The sequence below is a fragment of the Salarias fasciatus genome, chromosome 8, assembly GCF_902148845.1.
Source record: "Salarias fasciatus chromosome 8, fSalaFa1.1, whole genome shotgun sequence".
NCBI lineage: Eukaryota > Metazoa > Chordata > Actinopteri > Blenniiformes > Blenniidae > Salarias > Salarias fasciatus.
The window spans coordinates 12,755,677-12,776,000 of NC_043752.1; the positions used below are offsets into that span (position 1 = coordinate 12,755,677).

The 20,324-nt window shown below is 45.5% G+C and overlaps 1 protein-coding gene across 22 annotated transcripts in view; it reads right to left on the reverse strand.

The window, feature by feature from the left end:
* Nucleotides 1–20,324, reverse strand: part of tcf7l2 (transcription factor 7 like 2) — an 88,767-nt gene that overhangs the window by 21,662 nt on the left and 46,781 nt on the right. For 2 of the 22 annotated variants that reach the window (XM_030098265.1, XM_030098264.1), the window contains exon 1: nt 2,201–2,333. The exons of the other annotated variants lie outside the window; for them this stretch is intronic. In XM_030098265.1, the coding sequence (XP_029954125.1) occupies nt 2,201–2,323 (123 nt within the window). In that variant the 5' untranslated portion in view covers nt 2,324–2,333. Of the gene's footprint in view, nt 1–2,200; nt 2,334–20,324 lie in introns of those variants that run through there. 22 annotated transcript variants of the gene reach the window in all.

A 20,324-nucleotide genomic window follows, 5' to 3' on the forward strand; every position in this document is an offset into this window, starting at 1 on the left:
GGGGGGTAAAAGTGACAGCGGGCCCAAGTAAGACAAAGAGAGGGAGAGCGAGAGGTGGAGGCCGGACAGGAAAAAGCTGTTGGCCTTGCATTTCCGCCTGGTGGCACCTCGCAGGGCCAATTTGAGCCCTAAATGTGAAGGTGGCGACCTTGCGCGCCCGGTGGGTGGCTGGGCAGGGGGGCTGGAGCCTCCGTCTCTCTGCTTCATGTCATGATATGATGAGTTGTCACAACAGCTTGCGGGGCGCTAATGAGCTGTAGTGAGGCCGGGGCAGGGAAAGGAGGCCAGGAGGAGAGAGAGAGAGAGAGATAGAGAGAGAGAGATGTGGGGATGACAGTGCTGTGATGGATTGGGGTCCTCCAAATTCCAAAGCAAGCAGAAAAAGCTTCCAGAGAGCTGCCTCTTCCTGACCGTGCAAGCGGCCCACGTCCAAAGGCACATGGAGCGACGCCACACAGAAAAACGCACCATTGCAACACTGCCAAGCTGTTGGAAAGTGTCAGAGATGTGTTACTGGTATGTGTGTGTGTGTGTGTGTGCGCACAATCTGATTGCAGCAAAACAACAACAACAAAAAAAAAGCACAAACAAACACTGTCAAGCGATCCAATAAATCATCTGTTATCAGTCAGCGTTGTCCTGTTTAAATCTGTTTACACGCCATAACCGTGGTCCTCTGGGAGGTACAGAGTGCCCCCTCCAGGCTAAAAGATCCTCATCTCCACGCAAAAAAAAACCCCGTCACACCAACTAATGCAACACACACACACACACACACACACACTTGCTCTGGTCGCACTCAGCCAAATCAATCCTCACATTCAGGCGGACAGTCTGAAGGATGCTCAGGGATTAGCAGTGACGGGATGTGAACTGCTCTGACAAATTACAGGCTTATCACAGCCATGACCTCTCCTGCGTATCGCGCTGATTAAAACCACGCTCCCACTCCGGAATAGTATTTTTGGGGTTATTCACAAAGAGGCAAAAGAAAAAGCTCCAAACATTATTAACAACCTCAATATTTTAAGGGGGAAGGAAGAGGGTTTAAAAAGCAGATAGGAGGTGTTGATCAGTTTCCTCTCGCAGTGAAGATGCATCTCTGAGGGCAAGAGGCTCCCGAGACCACAGTATATTTAAAAGTTAATCTATTCACTTTGCTGCAGTGACATGCCGACTGCTTGATCAGAGCGCTGAACAAAAATATTATGTGGGCCAGAGCCTTTGCTCCCCTTCCTCCTGCTCTCTTCGCTAGCACTCAAGTCGCTCGTCACCATTTATTTTCGCTTCCCATCTTTGATAGTCGGCACATCAAATAGAATCGCAGAAAGGACATGTTCTGATATGTCACGGATAAATAAAACTGTGCACAAATAGCTTAAATATGAAGTGGTATTTGGTGGAAACTGTTGTATTCTGTGCAGACAAATCGCCTCTTAAGACACACGTGTGTTAAAGCTTTTTTCCCCCCTTTTCAGAGTAAACAGCCTCTTGAACTCCCATACCTGAGTTAAAGGGGGCTTCTCTAAGAGGTGATATTGTATCACAGTGTTAAGAGCCAGACTGAATTCTGCCTTTTGAAATGCAATCAGCCCCTCAGAATTTCAGTTGAAAGCCAAGCAATTAAGAATTTGAATTGGATGGCAACATTAACAAAGGAATATGGTAATCTCTGAGGTTATTGAAATCTTATTTTACATTTCATGGTTAAGACATGAGCTTGATCAAATAATGTTTTGTCGAGTAAATCGTATTCCTCTTGAGTGAATCAGGTTGCAGAAAATCTACTTTTTAAATTAATTTAGAAACGCAGCGAGGAAGGTTTATTATTAAGGCTTCAAAATGTTCTTTCTATTTAAAGTGAGTGACTTAACCGTGTGGAGCCTTCGTCTTATTGATTACAAGTACTGAGCAATCAGCATGCAGATAGGAGAGGAAGGATCTGTCAACACACACACGACACACACCCACAGAGAAGTTTTTTTTTTTTTTTTTTTTTTTTGGAAAGTGCCACAATATTTTGAAGCAGACTTGTGAAATGTGATGACCACCACTCCCTCAGCCCGAACACCACCCCCCTCGCCCGCCTCCCACCGACCTGCACCACCACAACAACCTGTCAAAATAATGCTAAAAGCCTTGAGAGGAAAGACGCGGCGGAGACAGCGAGGAGGCAGGGGAGCAGGGCGGCGCTACTCACCCAGCTGCTCAGACTGAGGTGCCAGCAGCCCACCTGCTGGAGGAGCGAGAGCCCGGGGCCTACCGCTCCTGCCTCGGCTCCCGTCTCCTCCGGCCCGGCTGGAGCTCCGTCCCGCGGGTACATGACCCCGTCGGTCCCACCCCCGCCCTCTCCTCCCCCCTCCTCCTCCTTCCACCTGACCCCCCCTTCACCCCCCAGCTCCTCCTTCCCCGTCTACGCCGGGGAGAAGCCCTCGCGCTCCTCTTGGCCGCTTCCTTCCTGCACTTCTCCTCCTCCTTTGTCTGCTCCTGTCTTGGCTCGTTCCTCCGCCGGGTGTCTTGCTGGGCATGTGCGGCGTGTGTGCGTTTGTGTTTATCGTCCCCCCTCGCGTCGCACTTGGTGCCTCAGCCAGCTGACCATTGTTCCCACAGGTTTTGACATTAGAGAGAGAGTGTGTGTGTGTGTGTGTCTTGATGCGTCTCGAGCAGGCTCAGGCTCTGAGGCCTTTTTTTTTTTCTTCTCTCTCTCCCTGTAAACACGCAGTCACCACAGTCGTCCTCCCCACCCACCCGAATCCATCCTGTAAGAAAAACCTCCAGAATCCTTCACTCTAACCACAGAAGCCCCGGCTCTTAGCGGCCAGCAGTCTCCTCTTCTTTCTCGGGGAAAGTTTTGACGGCGGTGACAACAAGCACGAGAAGTGAGCGCCAGAATGTGGACAGAAGAGACGGAGAAATTACTGTGAGCAGCTTTTCAGCACTGCAGCAGTCTTCCCACTAGCAATACTCCATAAAAATATAGACTCACAAACACACACACACACACAAAATCAGTTATTACCCAAATCCCTGCTGTACGTTGGCTCTGTGTATGTGTTCCTTAAGAGTATGTGTGCGTATGTGTGTGTGTGTGTGTGTGTGTGAGTGTGTGTGTGTGTGTGTGGGCTCTGCTGTGCCTCCAGGATGCCCAGAGACGAACTGGCAGCTTGAAAAGCTTTGGCTACAAGGTAAAGCGAGCAAAGCGAGAGATGGAGACAAAGAGGAGAGAGCAGGAGAGGGAGAGAGAGATGGAAGGAAAAAAAAGAAACAAGACACAACAACAGCCACAAAGGGAGGGCAGGCTCAGCAAAGTGTGGCCAACAGTCACTTTATCTGTGTGATGCTGACAGTCCCCTCTTCATACCCACTTTCAGGTGGGGGGGGGGGGCGACCGAGGAGAGGAGAGAAAGTCTTCACTCTGACACAGACGTGGCACCTTTCGTCGTGACCCCCCTCCCCCCCCCATCTCCTTTTTTCAAACAATACCTAAGAGCGGAGAACAATCCTCCTCTTAACTCCCCCCCAACTCCATTCAAGGTTCATGTGAACAAGGCCCGGAGCCCCCTCCTCACGGCCCTCTTTTGCCTGCTCACCATTCTCCGCCACGATTCCACCTTCAGAACCATTATCCTGCTCAACTCTGAAATCAAAAGCTAAGTTTCTCCTGGTCAAGACATCTCTTTGTTTTCTATTTTTTTACACACGCCGAGTCCAAAGTAATTCAAAGCATCTGCCATCGGTGCACAAAACCAAGGGTCAACACTTCAAATATCACTTTTTTTTTGTTACTTTTCAGAAAAATGGTTCAAAAAAAAAAAAAAAAAAAAGGCTTTTTTTAAATCATAAAAAAAAAAAGAAAAGAAAAAGAAAGAACAGAAACATTTTTAAATAATTCCACCTGACAAAATTATATCAATCTAAATGAAACATTTAATCTTTGGAAAACATCAATTAAAAACCTACTTCATAAATGAGAAAATATATTTCTCTATTAAGCAAAATTAAAATAAATGAGAAAATCATCATAGAAAACGTCTGATGACGGGAATAAACGGCAATTTCAATTAATGCATTCTATAATTAACTCCACTTGTCATCCTTCAATTATGCTTTCTAACCTCTTACTACCTGAACCTGACTAATGACCGTGACAAATTAAATATTTATCGGATAAATTATTTACATGTGAGCACAGTAACATTTAATATATTTTTAATACAACCTAATGAAGGGTGGAAAAAAAAAAACATTGGGGAGCAAAAAAAATAAAATATAATACATATATATATAAAATATATTTAAAGAAGAAGGAAATACAGGAGCAGTTACAATGTTTCACAGCCGCATTGAAGAACTTTTGTCTTTAATACAACAGAGACTTTGTTTCTCTCGCTGGTAATTTCTTTTTTGCTCGTGCACTCGCTCAGCCCCTCCACCGCTGCTGGGACCCTGCTCTTCCCTTGGCCTGCAGCAGGCAGTCCTGAGGCCCTTAAAGCCAAAACAAAGCCCTGGGAATGTCCTTTACACAACTTGGGACAATAGCGCCGGGGCTCCAGCTTGACAAGTAAAAGAGCTCCGACAAGGCGGTGGCTAATTGCCTGCCCTCCCTCCATTCAGCCGCCCCGCCACACTCCTGCCATCTCCTTTTGTCCCACGTGCACTTTCTTAAGTAAACTGCCCCGTCCGCCAAGCGAGTGATGGACAGCTCCCAATCACCCCGGCCACAATGGCATCAACACCACAACACAGGCGAGCAGAGAGGGGGGGGGGGGGGGGGGGGGGGGGACAGAAAAAAAAAAAGAAAAAAAAAATCTCTCTTTCCACTGTCTGAGATGTTCGCACGAGCACGGGACCCGGACGTGTGCGTGAAAAGACAAAAAAAACTAAACAAAAACAAAAGTTTCACAAACCAAGTGAACGGAACAAGAGCAACCTCTGACCTCCGTCAATTCATTGTTTTCGCTCAGAAATTTCAGAAAACATGAAGGCACGACTTAAAGGTCCTGCTTTTCTGGCTCCAGCGTTTAGTATATTAACTGCAGCATAATTACTGAAATTTCATTTAATTCAAAGTAATAAAAAAATAAAGGATTTAACACAAAATCCAGAAAATGAGAAAAAGTGAAATTATAAATTAACCTTAATACATTAAACAAAAAAACAAAAAGGAATAGACGATGTGACCAACGATCAAATCTCAATAAATTTAAAAGTTAACAAAGTAAAAATCTAAAATTCATACAATATAAAAAAAGAGACATGCATTTCAATTGATTTGATATAAGGAGGTTTTAACACACAATAAACAACAATCATATTTAGTTTGATGTCTTAGAATAATACAGCCCTGTCAGGCTGTCAGGACAAAGCAATCAAACAGTGCCTTTCATTATCCAAATTGTCAGTCTGTCACTTAGCAACATAAGTGTTATAAATTGCCAAACGGAGCCCAGAAAAAATATCCATGAATAAATCCCATGCAAACATAATATTTAAAGTCAAACAAGCAGCGGAAAATAAAGCACAGTGGTAATTAAAATGTAGAAAAGTCTTACCATTTAAAAGAGCTGTATTTGGGATGCTGCTCGGTTCCTGGTTAAAACAAGCATGCTGGCACTCATGGTAGTGCACAGACTCCAAGCAGACTCCCACCACCATGTCAGCCACTAATCCACTGGGGGGCAGCACCTCATCTACGGCAGCCCCCCTCGCTAAAGCCCGATGGGTTACGCCGATAAAGCAGCGGCCGGAGGACCGGCGCGAGAGCCAAGGTATGCTGGAGCGACTTGGGGACGGCGGCTCGCCGGGTCCCAGGGCGGGGAGGAGGACTGCGAGCGGGGCGGCCGGAGCCGGCTGTTCACTCCCAGCCACCTCGCGCCACTCAGACGCACGCTCAGACGGCGCTGCTCTTCACCACGCCTGACCGGGACTCCCTCTTTCCCCCTCGCCCATCTTCATATCCCCCCTTAATAAGCTCTTTTGTGTCCATCTCTCTTTCTTTGATAAGTTGAAAGAACAACAAAAAGAGGGAGAGAAAGAAAGCCTTTCATTCAGCCGCTTGGCAGACATAAAGGTAGTGGAGTGGCGTCTATAGGAGTTGCCCTAACTTGGCTAAACTCAAGCAGCGGGGTGTCTCTCGTCATGTCATTAATCCCCCAAAACTAGCCATGCTCCATTCACCGCGAGTCACACTAAATTAAATGCGAAATCAAAAACACAAACGCCGGGCAGACCGAGTGTCGGAAAAGAAAAGAAAAGCCCGGAGAAATCGCTCCGATCCAGGGCAAAGGGTGCGTGGCGCTGCAGCCACGTTGCCCCCACGTCCTGCCCGTCGCTCGCCCAGATTTTTGATGTCGGAAGCCCCGGAAAAAACAGCCACACAAAAGACCAAAAAGGGGGAAAAAAAAAAAAAAAAAAAAATGTATCAGTAAAAGAGCCTGCCATCGTGGTACAGCTTTTGCACCAACAACTCTCCTGCCTGAACTCTCTCAAGACAACTGAGGGGGGAAAAAGCAGCCCCAACTCCAAAGTCAGACCTGCCAGACAACAAGGCAACAACAAGCAGTTAAAACAATACCAAAAAACACAAATAAATGGATACAAGCCGTGGACGGTTTTCGGGAGAGCTGGCAATAGAAAAATTCAACCCGGCCAACTGGTGGCTTGAAGAGAGGAAGCCCACTCTTAAAGCCGTGATCCGACCATCCACTATACCACCGCTGTGAGCCTTTTAACCACAGCAGAAAAAAAATTACTATTGATCTTCAAATGGCGATAATTGAAAAGATCAAAAAGATTAAACAAAAAAAAAATTGAGAATGTGCTGACTTACCATGTTGTGCTCCTTTTTTGTTGTAAGTTTTTGTTTAAATAAAAAAAAAAGAAGAAGAGATATTTGCTCAAAGCTGCAGCATTGGAGGTGTCAAATTTTTGTAGCCGTCTCTTGATCGTATTACTTCCACAGTCCTGGTTTCCAATGCGTCTGAACTTTTTCCCTTTCTCTTTTATTTTGTTTGTGGTACCTAGCCTTTTTTTCCCCTGCTTAAGACTTTAAAAGCCTTCAGCTCAGTAAAGCAGCACAAATTATCTTGCCACCTTGCTCAGCTCTGATGCTTTGGCCGCTAACTTTGGAAGGCCCTTTACTACTGCATCAAAATTAGCATTGTCAAAGCAGTTAATGAATATTAATATTGTATTTGTCATTGGAGCTGGCCCATTGCTGAACTCCAAGTCATCCATCAGGGACAAGATTAAGCACACAATTATTTCTGACTGACAGGGACCAAATCTGGAAGATTTTTTTTTTTTTTTTCCCCTCCAACAATTTAAAGAAAAAGACACAACATCATCTTAAGGTACCTCCCATGAGACGAGACAAGATTAATACACTTTTAATGAAGCAAGATTTCATGGTGCATGAACAGCGGGAACCTCGAGAAAAAAGGAGAGGAATATAGAAATATTATAACTCAATTTTTACCCTTCGTTTTTTTTTTTTTTTTACAAGGATTGAATTGACAAATTATGGCTAATTTTGATGACAGGAGATACATTTTAAACTCAAAGAGCACATCTCTCTTTTTTTTTGACGAACTACATTTTCTTTGATATTTTTTACAAAAGATCTGGATTTGCTTTTTCACCCTTTTGTTGGAACATGAGAGATTAAAAAAAAAAAAAAAAGAAAAAGACAAGGAAAAAAAAAAGAGAAAAGAAAGAAGGAAGATGCAGAAGCGGCGAGCGCTGTGAAACATCGCCGCTGCTAAATTTAACATGAAACATTCATTAAGACCGCGGACCCGGGAGCGCTCACGGCGGAGCCCGGCGGAGCGCGGACCGCCGAGGACCACACAGGCAGCCTGCATCAGCACCACCCGCTGCAGCGCTTCAGCTCCATCCGCACGCACGCACACACACACACGCACACACACACACACGCCGCCTCACACGAGGAGACGCCGGCTCTGTCAGAACACCGCTCCCTCTGCACAATTTCGCAACCCCTCAGCAGACGTGTCACACCGCACAATTTTTTTTTTTTTATATATAAAATCGTTTCTAAATAACGATGTCAGTCAAATTCCTATCATGTAAAAAAAAAAAAATACTTCTGGGAGGATTTAATGAATTGAAAACGCTACACAGAGGGGAAAAAAGCATCCCTACCTGCACCTGTCTTGAAAAATTAAGCAGATGACATTGCATCTTCACTCCTCAGTAACCGAAAATAATCCCACAATTTTCTGCATCATTATTGAACAGCAGCACTTTGCACTTTTCTCATATTTGGTCATTTTTCAGCGTCAGAATTCCCAAAACTTGCGTCCGTTCCTTTTTCCCCGGGATTATCTGCTCACTTTTCCTTGGTCCAACTCATTCTCACCCCTCCCGCCCCGCGCTCGGGTTCGATTAAAAACATATTTTCTGTTTGCGTCGCTCGAAAGAATAAAATAAAAAGCGAGGGACGCTTGACGGGGCCGCGCTGAGAAATGGCAGATGTGGGGCAGTAATGCCAGCGTCGGGGTGAAGCGGCGTGAGTGTGGAGGTCAAGCTGCGGGCTCACCTCAGAGCGCCGGGCCCCCGCCGACCACCCTGCCGGCTCCCTAATACCATTAGCAACCCTTAGATGAACATACTAAATTGGCTTTTTGTTCTGATCCGGCCGCACCGAGTCGCCGGTATCGCCGCACCAATACAGATGGCGCTCCTTTTTTTTCCTGCGATGAATAGCGCGCTTTAGAAAACTCTCCCTTTTCTTACCGATCCGCGAAAGCCGTCGGCGTCACTAAATTCTCCTCAGCGTTTCGTCGACTTTTAAAATTTTACATATTATTTCGCAACGCTCTCAGTGATTTATCGAGATGGCTTCATTGCTACGTAAAGTTTCTGATAGATTTCTAAATAAATGAAAAGGTTACTGATATTTAGAACTTAAAAGTTCAATTTAACATTTGAAAGATAAATGTGAGAAATATTAGATCGAAAGAAAGAATAATAATTGCAATTTTAATAAAAAGATCATTAAATAGAAATGAATTGAATTATATGAAATACATGAAACCACTTTAATAAATAATTTCCTAATATCACAAAAAAAAAAAAAAATCTAGGAATAAAAGGCAGATCAGATGCGCTGAAGGTGTGCCGTAAATTAATTTTAATTTAACAAAACATCTCCTAATTGTTGTGACACTTATTAGGTCTTGGCGCGACGCCGTCTATATAAACGGGCGCCGAAACGCCGCGACTTCATTCAAGTTGAGAGCCTAAAACGTGTCCAATCGAGGTGAGGAGAAGGGAAGAGAGAGACGGGAGCGAGCCGAGCAGGCAGCTCTGTGGCCCAGCGTGATCACATCAGTGCTGGTATCAAATTAACTCTCCGACTTTGAAATTTATTGATCTGCTATTAAGACACTAGTGAACTTGATGAAGTGAGTGCTGTAGGTGACTCTGGGACTTCAAAGTCTTGCACCAGCCCGCATAAAACAAGCCACTTTGATCCCCGCTCCGCTCCTCCGATCTGGAGAGGGGGCTTCAGAGGAACCCCCCAATTCTGCTCTGCTCTCCTCTCCCAGCTCCCCTCTTTCCCCTTGCTCCAGCGTCTGCCGATGCCCCGGGAGCCGGCGAGGCGGCGGCGGCGGCGGCGGCGCCACACGACGTTCAATCGCGGCGCGTTTTTACAGAATAGTTAGCGAGTGGAGAGCGGAGTGGTGTTACAGCGGCGCAGACAGATCTCGTTTCTGATTCACCGGGAAATAATAAACCAACACACACACACACACGCACGCAGGGAAAAAATGCAATATGATGTCAAAACAACTAGTAGAATAAGGCGGCCATCTAAGCGTATTGGCATTAAAATTCAGTGTCGATAAGAAGGGGATTCTTCATGCCAAATACGGCATGTAATAAGGTCGGCGATGAGAGAGACAATGCAGAGTGGGAGATAGCAGCACTATTGTGTGGTGAATACATCCCCCTCTTCGCTTAAGGCAAGTCTTCCCACTACATTAAATACTGTGTGCTGCCAATCACACCTGCCTTTTTTTCTCTCTCTCTCTTTTTTTTTTTTTTCATTTTGTGCCACTGGGTGGAGGTAGTAGTTAATGTTTTCAACATGCACTGTATCACCACAATATAACAGAGGCAGACACAAACCACAGCTGGCCCACAGACGACTTCTCCTCTTCACCAGCTCAAACCATTACGGGACGAATGAAAAAGAAAAAGGAGGAAGAGAGAAAGCAACAAGAAAAACAAAACAAAACCTATTTTTTTTTTCTCCTCCTAATTTTTTTCTCCAACAGAGCCGCCTCCAGAAGTGAGGAACTAAATCTTAGGTTTGCCCTCCGCTGAGCCGCTAACTAAGCAGGACTGAGTAAAATAAATATTAACGGCTACATTAATCATCGGCAGGACAGTGTTTGCGCTCAGGCTCGGCTGCTCAAAGGCAGTGTGTGTGTGTGTGTGTGTGTGTGTGTGTGTGTGTGTGTGAGCGCGCGTGCGCTTGGAGTGCCAGGGCTAAGCTGCGTCTGTTTAATTAAGAGGGGTAAAACAGATGACAAATGCGAGACAGTTAAACATTTAATGTGTGCTTATCTCCCCCCTCATTTATTTAGTTGGGAGAGATTCAGAGTGGGTGGCGTTCCAGAGTGATGTGCCGGCGAAACGCTGGTGGAATTAGAACACAGCCCCGCGTGCCGCGAGGAGCCGGCGAGCGAGCGAGCGAGCGAGCGAGCGGCGCGCAGCCATTCCCTGACAATTGTTTTTGACGTTTTGCAACTTAATTCTGTTTGATGAGAAAGAAAAGGATTAGGTGATAAATCAAATAAACACAAATATGGATTCTGCTACACAGCTGTTTCTGAAAAGCAAAAAAAAAAAAAAAAAAAAAAAAAAAGAGAGAGAGAGAGAGAGAGAGAGAAAAAGTTTCAATGTAAATGACACAATGTCACTTAATTATGGATATGGTATTTTTAGCTGCATTGCCTAAATTGTCAAAACAAACCATGCAATTAAAAATGCAACGCTATCAAAGGCCTGAGTTTCTCCTTCATTTCACCTGACAAAGATTTAATTTTTTTTTTTTTTTTTTTCTGGTTGATCCCCATTGTGTATCTCGCGCTGATGCACATTGCCTAGAGTCAATGTCAAATCCCAGCTCCAAAAGTCCCGCAAAAAATACAGAACGAACAGCGCCCGCGGCGCACACACTCCTTTTACTCAACCCACTTGCAATATCTCACCCAAAGTTATCGCTTCCAATGTGACAATGGTAAACTGGAAAAACAAAAAAATACACCTTCTATATATATATATAGAGCAAATCTATACTGTGCATGTATTTATATCATATATACACATCAGAGTATATAGAGCGAGGGAGGGTGACGGAGATAAAAATGGGTGGCAGAGGTGTGGGGGGGTGGATGAGAGAGAGAGAGAGAGGGAGACAGAGAGAGAGAGAGAGAGAGAGAGAGAGAGAGAAGAAAAGGAGGAGGAGGTGGAGAAAGGAAAAAAAAAAAAAAAAAGCCCTGTGCCACAAGCATATATAAGAGAAACCTTCACCAATTAGTGGGGAGAAACGGGAGAGGGAGCTGCCGCGGCGTCGGCACTCAAAGAGCCAGGCCTCGCGGCGAAGCTGTCATGTCGGCAGGATTGATCAACAGGCCTGCTATTTCTAATGGCATGTTGTCATGAAGCTGCAGCCATGGGGAGCCACCTGCCTCAGTCCTCGCACAGCACTGTGTGTGTGTGTGTGTGTGTGTGTGTGTGTGTGTGTGTGCGTGCGTGCGCGCGCGTGCGCTCGCGCGCATAAGTGTGTGTGCATGTTTACGTGCATGAAAGATGGGGTTGGGGGGTATTGCAGCAGCCATACCTATTCTGTGCCCATATATCTTTTACTAACAATTTGAAAAGAGCCTGGAATCCTCCTCCCACTCTGGCAGTCTACCTTGCCTACCCCTGAAGAAATGTGCCATCTTGGATTGTTCTTTATTCTCACACAGCAAAGGCAAGCTATCGTAAAACCCGACACAATAAAGGCCAAATGTATTCCCGAGCTAACCGAGATCTATTATGATACAATTTTATTATTATTATTAATAAATTATTATTATTATTTATAAAAAAATGACGCTTCCTCCAAATTGAACTACATTTTATTCATTAAAAAAAGCGTCTCGAACATCAGACAATGGAAACTCGACGTGAAAAAAAAAAAAAAGAAGAAACGAGACGATTACAAAATAAAAGAACGAATCTCACGTTATCCTCGTTTCTTTCCGTTAGCGCGGCCACACAAATCTGGCTCGGCGGCCGAATAAGCCCCGACTGGCGAAACAATAAAAAAGTCAAATAAAAGTTACGGAACTTGAGAGTTCAAGGTAGCGGCGGCGGGCTGCTTGGAGTGCGTGTCACGTACAGTTAACCTTTTTATCGGGCATGCCTGTGGTCTCATCAGTCGATGAAATTCTTCGCCCGCGGCGGTGGCTTAGCCGAGGGACACGGACCAATAGAAAAATATTTCATTGTGTTAGCATTTCAAATGGCGAGCGGAGGGTGGAGAGGAGGGCGTTTGGAGGGGCGGTGGGGGAAGAAGCTCGAACCGATCGTTGCCAGCGGAATTAATTGCCTATTCTGAGAATAATGTCCCTTAACCGCGATCCTCGGAGGGCCGAACGCTAGCTGAGGCCACTTTTTTTTTTTTTTGTTTTGTTTGGTGTCTTCAAAAAGAAGAGCGCTTAGGGGTACTGGCCGTATTAGGGGTTTAGCTCGGTCCCCTTTAGGCTGGGGGGAAAAAATAATCAGAAGCGTTGAACCAAACTGCACTAATCCGTACCCCAATTAAAAACGCCGAACTCATTACACCTAACATTAATGAGAAGAGACAAATAAATACTTTTTAAATGAAAGCCCGATTGATTGGAAATTGGAAATCGCGAGTCATATTTTTGATTTTTAAAGTTCCGCTTTGTTGGGAGGAACGCGGAATGGAAAGCGTCGACGTTTGGCTTTCAGCCAGCGCTCGATAAATGGCTCAAGATGGCGCGACCCCGGTGGTGCTTCTCTCCTTTTATTGGAGGGGATTTAGGTTCAGGCTCGGCTACACATCGGCCAAACATATGCAATGACCCTAACTGATATCGGTGCATCTCTTCGCCACATCTTAATCTAACCTTTATGAAGCTCCGCGGCTTTTCAAACTCAAAACAGCATTAAGAACGAAGCTTTGTTTGGAGTGGGGAGAGAGAGGCGGCCCGGGGAGACGACTCCGCGAGAAAAAAGCTGGACCGGGGCCGGGAAAGGAGCCCTCTGGAAAAACAGCTGCTTGTGCACTCCAATCAGCAGGAAAACCAAAAAAATGCTAAGAAGGACACGAAAGGAGAAAGAAAAAAAAAAAAACATTGGATTTTTTTTTTTTTTTTTTTTTTTTTTTTAAAGGGGGGTTGGTTGGATGGGGCATCCCAGACGTCCCGTCCCTTCATATCGACCTCTACGGGCCCGTTCACGCTCGGTGTCGATTTCATCCCTCGGCAGATGGACGGGCGAATTCGCAGCGGTCCCCCCATTACACGCCTCTCCTCCGCTCATTGTGAATTCAGTCAACGAAGTCAATCTTATTAACTTCCGCGCCGGTTCACACATGACATTTTCTTCAATTTTCTCGCCGACATCAAAAACATCAATTAGCAGCTCGAAAATGGGAAGGAGCGAATGACAGAGTCCGATAACGCAGACTTATTTGAAGCCGAGGGTAAATCTATTCTCCAGTTTTGAATGTGTTCATTACAATTGCGTTTTCAAAGAAGACCTCCAAATAGCAAAGAAATTAAATTTATCTCCTAGAAATGTCCAGAAATTGTTTTTTTCCCCCCCTCTTTCTTTCTTTTTCTTTTTTTTTTTTTTTTAATCCTGTGTCTATCTCTCAGCCTCAGTGGGTGACACAAAGCATTGTGGCGCTGTATTTTCTTTTTCTCATTAGAACAGATCACAACTGCCACAGAAGTTGAAACCCTATACTGTAACCTCGAGTGTAACCCATAAAAATTATTTTAAAAGGAGTCCCACATTTCTTGGGGAAGAAAAGAAAGCGATAACGCAACCTGCCGGTGACCTAAGTTTTCCACAAAAAAAATGCGAGGTGTTGATAAATGTAGTATCTATTTTTACCCTACAAGGGGAGCTATTATCAGATTAAAGGAAATAAAATGCATGATGGGGAAAAAATGCATCTGTCTTTTCGTATTTATCGATTGTGGGGAATCAAAACTGACATGAGCATTTAGCATTTGACTTAAGTTATTGTTTGATCGGCATGAAAACAGTTTGGTTGTTTGTGAAAATATTCTAAGATTGCTTAAATTCACCTGAGAACATCTAATGAAAAAAAAAAAACCTTTATATTTCGAGAAAAATATCTTTAATTTAAATTTGATCGAATTAATTCATGCAATTATTCCTCTTTTGATACAAGGTTTATACCTATCTAAAATAAATAATTTAAAAAGTATTACACAAAAATATATATATGTTACAGTTTTACTTTAAATTCTGATGAAAGTAAAATTGCAATCTTTTCATTCAGGTATTTAAATTACAGGTTTTATTTCTAGCCTATAATAAAAAAATGCTTTTTTTTTTAATAAAAAATTATTGTCTTTTGCTACAACGCCTGGTTGTTTATAAGTTAAAAAAACAAAAAAACAAAACAAAACTACCATTTCATCCACAGCCTCATTGATCATTTCCTGCTCCTCCACATCATGGTTGCATCAAAATGTGAAACACAAACCTACACATTAATGAAGCTCTCATGGCTCGGTTCTTCTGCCGCCCATCAGCGAACGAACGTGTAACTCAATAAACCTTGAGCCCGTAACCTTTAAGTAAAAGGCTATTTTTTGCCGATATCCAAACATTGTCAGACGGCTTCCTCATGCTTGAGTTACATCTCCGAGGGGGTGAACAAAAGCAACTTTAGTGGCTGTGGAAAGACACTCGTAATGCAAGGCGGAGGGCGGGAGAGGAGTGGGGGGGCGGGGGGGGGGGGGGGGGCCGGTGGCATACGGAGCCGTGCGGATCACGTTCCTCCGGCCCATTGATTTCTGATCTTTTGACATTATTTAGCTGCTTTTTATTTTCTTGGCCGTCTTTTATTCCATGTCACAAAAGACAGAAATGTCCAAACAAGCGATGGTGGGAATATCTACTATGTGTCAAAAGAGCAGGCTTTTCCCGGCATTAAAGCGGCCCGATGCTCTGACGCAGTGCCGAGAATCCGCGGGATGAAAATATCGCTCTTTATAATGGGGGCTAATCAGATTTCGGATGCCGTTTGCCTTCGAGCTAAAAGGGAGATGGAAACGCGTGGAGCAATCCGGCGGTAACCAATACGCTTACAGTTCACCGCCATCCTGACCTCTGCACTCGTTTTCTGGAGTCTGCCGGGGTCAAGAAAAATGGGTTAAGTCAGTCAGAAATCTAAATATTTAACAAACGGAGTTTGAAAGCTAATTTCTGTTCTAAACAGACACGGCTGAGGGGATGAAGCACGGGAAAAAGACGGAGTGATGCGTCTGTAATACGGCTGTCGGTTGAATGCTGAACACACAGCAGTGATCAGTTCCATTAAGCGGGGATTTGATCATCTCCCCCGTGCGCTTTCACAGCCCAGCTTCAGATTAGATCACTGTGAAAATGGTCAAATGGTGTGTTTATCTCTCTGTAATTATTTTGATGCAGATGACAGAGATTGGTTGTTTGCATGCGGCTCGATGAGGGTGCGCAGTGCGAGCGAAAAAAAGGCGCACGCTCACAAAGACACGCGCACAGCCACATGCTGGCGTGGAAAAGAGCTGAATGGGTCCTCTCAATGCCATTAACCCATTAGATAGCTTCAACAAAGGCCCGAAGATAATGTTTTATGTTCCAGGAAGGGACAAAAACACGTCAGCCCACTGTGCACATGCAATTACCGAGCCATAATCCTTAAGTTACGACTAATAATAATGTTTTTGTCGGGCGACACAAATGGACTTTCAATGAGACTGAAAGTGAAAACCTCTGGCGACAATGGAATTTGTTGAGCTAAGCTTATAGATGCAACCGCTGCAGGAAAACATTGCTGCACACGTCTTACTTTTGCATACTGTGGTGTAGGATGTGGGGTGTGGGGTGTGGGGGGGGTGTATTACATGCTATCTGGCAGGAAAATACTAAAGCTCCCGCTTCCATTCCTCATTCTGACACAGGAATGAGTCATCTGAGTAGAAAAGCGTTTAATTGAAGTACAGCGAGAATGTGAAAAGGCGCGGTGAAGTTGCGACTTCTTGAAACAATTTGCACGACGGCTCTCCAGGCGCCTCCCGACGCACTACGTGAACCGATCCCCCCCCCCCCCCCCCCAACCAAACCAGAGCCGGGTTTGTGTTTCCAGCTTCTGTTGCACTCAGGACGGCCCTTAACCGTGCGGTGACCTTGAACGGAATCGTCTTAAACCCGAGAGGCGATTTTTTTTTTTTTTTTAAGATCTCCCGCGCACTTTCCACGCCGATAATGAATTCAGATTTGCATGAGAACATGTGCTTGCTCTTCCTGTTCGCCCCGGTGTTTCCTATAATCACCTCGATTTTCACTTCACTCAAGTTAGGCTGTGTCACTAGATTACTGGCCCTTCGTATCTACCTTTCCAATTACTTTTAAGAGTTTTGGATGGACAAATTTGTGCTTTCATGTCCCGTGTTAGCTGATGAGTTGCTGCTTCTGGCCATGAAAGAAGAGTTTTTAATGAGCTGAGGTAAGGTTAATTGGTTCACTAAGATCCTCTGAGTCATGTGCCTCTATATGAAATTAGGTCCATTTCCGAGAGTTTCCCTGGACGCATTTAATAACAAACACTTCAGACCAATTTTCATTTCCCACAGGGGGGGGGGGGGGTGGGGGGGTTTACACCGTGAGGCGTGGCGGAGGAGGCCGAGTTTGGTTGTTTTTTTGCATGCGTTCCTTGCCTCCGTTGCCCCATGGTGGAAACGCTATCTGTGTTTGTGTTTCTTCAAAAAAACCAACGGTGTAATGTCAACTCCCTTTCTGAACCCTCATAAATGGCTTTATGAAAACGCTGCTGTGTTTTCCGCAGATACCTGAAAGCTAATTACCAGCCAATTACTTCCACTTTTTTTTTTTGTTTTGTTTTGTTTTGTTTTGTTTCCTGAAATCCAATAAAGCCGGGGAGAGCATTTATGTAGGTTGTTGTGGATTTTCTATGTCACACAGACATCACCGAACATGGTTTTGTTCTTTAGTGTTCAGAGCATCAACGGCATTCCCATAAAGCATTTCTTTACACTGCGTTCCTAAAGAGCACATCATTACATTATTAACAACATAAGATCAGAATTAAGGCTCCGACCAACGCTCCCATGTGCATTTGTTTTTGATGGGACGGTGATTCTGCTGTCATTTCTCTTCCGACGACGCCTAAATGTGAGGCAGTCTACCGATCGCTCCGCTGCGAGGCAAGCGCCGCAGACGCGCCCCAGCACACTAATCTTCTGCAAATGACTGCCCCTTTCACTTGCCATTAGGAACTACATGATGTGAATCTACCCAGACTAAAAGACCTTGTAATCAACACTGGTGTAAATGTGTTAAGTTCAGTGTCTCGTTGAGGGGGGGTTCAATGGTCCTGACAGTGTAATTACGGGTTGCCGCCACGACGCGGTGGCCAGCGCACTCAGCGCTAATTCAATCCATCTTCATTTCCAAGAGCAACGCCCCTGCCATTGATGGATAGTTATCATTAGAGAGTGACAAAGCACTGAGGCAAGCGAGGCGTGAGCAACGCGGGGCGGCTGTGCATGTGCGGCCGGGAGGCGAGGGGACGTGTCCTCTCGGATACACGCCGCCGGCTGGACAGCAGGATTATATATGAGAACGGGGATGAATGCTGGGAGACGGGACGGGGAGAGGGCTTCAGGTCAGGGAGCAGGCCGGTATCCTTCACACACAGATAAATAAATACATAGAATACCCATATGAAGTAGTTTTTTTTTTTTGTGTGTATGTGTGTGTGCATGTGTGTGTGCAAACAGTTTGGCTCAGTGTGACCCCGGCACACAGAGAGGGTATGGCTCAACTCACCAGCCTTTTATAGCATGCTGCTCACACTGCTGACAGAGACACACACACACACACACACGGGTCTGGGCAACGTCTGCAGCCAAACACTAAACCACAGGCTGTGATTGAGGCCGACTGGCCTGCTCCTCTATATTTTCAGTCTATATATTCAGTCCACCCCGGGCTGTATATCTTAATTATGTGCTTTGCTTCTTTTCCTAAAAGAAGGGGTGACGGAGGCTGCTAGTCAGACACTGGAGCAGCAGCAGGCCACTGAAATGAGGCCCTTCCAGTCTTTATGGGGCCTCCAGCTCAGCCACTGCATCATTACATGACTTTTAAGCTCCGGACAAAAACACAGTGGATGCCTCGTTCCCCGTGTCTTTCTCGGCATAAAGCGCAACGAAGACTGCACAATGGAAACAATCCGGTTTGTGGCATTTCTTCGTATCAAGCCGCATGCCTTCAAAAACAAACTGGAACTCCAAAACTTTTTGGGAAAACTAACCGGCTGTGAAAAGCTGTAATGAGTAAATAACTCAATAGGGTGGAAGGCCAACAAATGGCCAGAAGGATTTTGGTGCTGTGCGGCGCTCACTGTGATTATCTCTTCTTTTTCCTTGTGGGTTGCAGCTTTAGGGTCACTGGCGTCGCACGCATGCACACACACGCTCATACAAGCAGGTTAGGCTTTGCCATTTCAATAGCTCAATCACATCTGGAGCTCTCCATCAATTGTGATCAGTGACCCTGCAAAGGCCTGTGCGCCGGCTCCACCTCCCTGAATCACCGAAAGGGTCGCCCCTGTCCATTAACCAGGAGGTGGTGCTACTGGGATGCGGAGCCACGCTTCATCTTCTTACTTACATCGCTGAAAGGCAGACAGGGATTTGTTTGGTGGGGGTTTTTCATAATAGCGCCGATTTAAAAAGCCTTTTTCTGACACCTGGAGTTGTAGACACTTCCTCAAAGACACAGACGCACTCTGTTTTACTGTCGGTGTCGATTTAGCGGCAAAGAGCGCTGAGAGGTTCACAGTCAGGTGATGCTGCCTACTTGAATGCATAAGATTCTCAGGCTTGTGAGCTCTTGTTTTGTTGGCTTGCTGAGAAGGATGAATGGCGCGCTGCGTTTCTCCAAACTCACAGCGCGCACTCCCACGCAGTTAAATCCGATGCTTACTCATGCACATTCCTCGTGTACCGTTGCACGCTCGCGCGCTGTACATTTTTTAACGCGGCAGCCTCCGTTCAATTCGTGCGCACGCATCGGCGGAATGAGCTCGGCGGCCAACGTGCAGCCGTAGACTGGCTGGCCTGCTCGCAGACCCTGCAGTTTGTTTAGCAACACTCCTTTTGACGACGCCCGAAGGGTGCAATTAAGCCCAATTAGAGCCTGTCGGTTTTATTAAGAGGCACAGACTGGCCAGGCTCGGGGGCAGTGAGGGGTGGAGGAGGGAGGGTGGGGGGGGGGGGGGAGGAGGAGAGGGAGGAGAGGGGGGAGAGAGGGAGGAGGAGAGTCGGCCGCATTAAGCTACTGCTACTCTTGAGAAACTAGGCGAGCATCACAGAGAGGAAACTGGTGTAAATACGCCGCATGCCAACTAAACAGAAATGACAGCTGCGACTTGACATGACGGGCCAGCGTGAGCCTTTGGAACGAGGAAATGCCGAGGACCCGAGACAAGTCTTCAACGTGGGTCAGGTTCAGCAGGTGACCTCCAGTGATCTCTGTTCAAATGGATAGTAATTACCTTTATGGGGGCACATAAAAGCCGCGTATAAAAGTACAATTTTGCGATCAGAGAGCCTCGAGGGATCAATGGATGACAAAACCAACTCATCTATAAATACTCACTGGCTACAGTGAATGCAGACATGTGTGGATGCAGATGTCACAAAGCATTTTCGGAAGGGGGTTAAGAGGGTGGTGGCTGTGTAGTTATGTGATTCTGCCCTGATGCATTAGTGTGGCAGTGAAAAGAGCAATACAGCTGGCTCGGAACAAAAACTGCAGCGTCTCTTTCATCAGCAAATCAAAAAAAAAAAAAAAAAAGAAGAGGGGGAGAGAAAAAAAAAGGAGAGAGAGAACGCAAATGAATGTATCATTTTCCCCCCTCACAATTCCTTTTCCGTCGACCCCTCGACAGAGATGTTTACAGATAGCTATCATTCCCCCTCTTTTTCACATTTGTGCTTGGACATGTT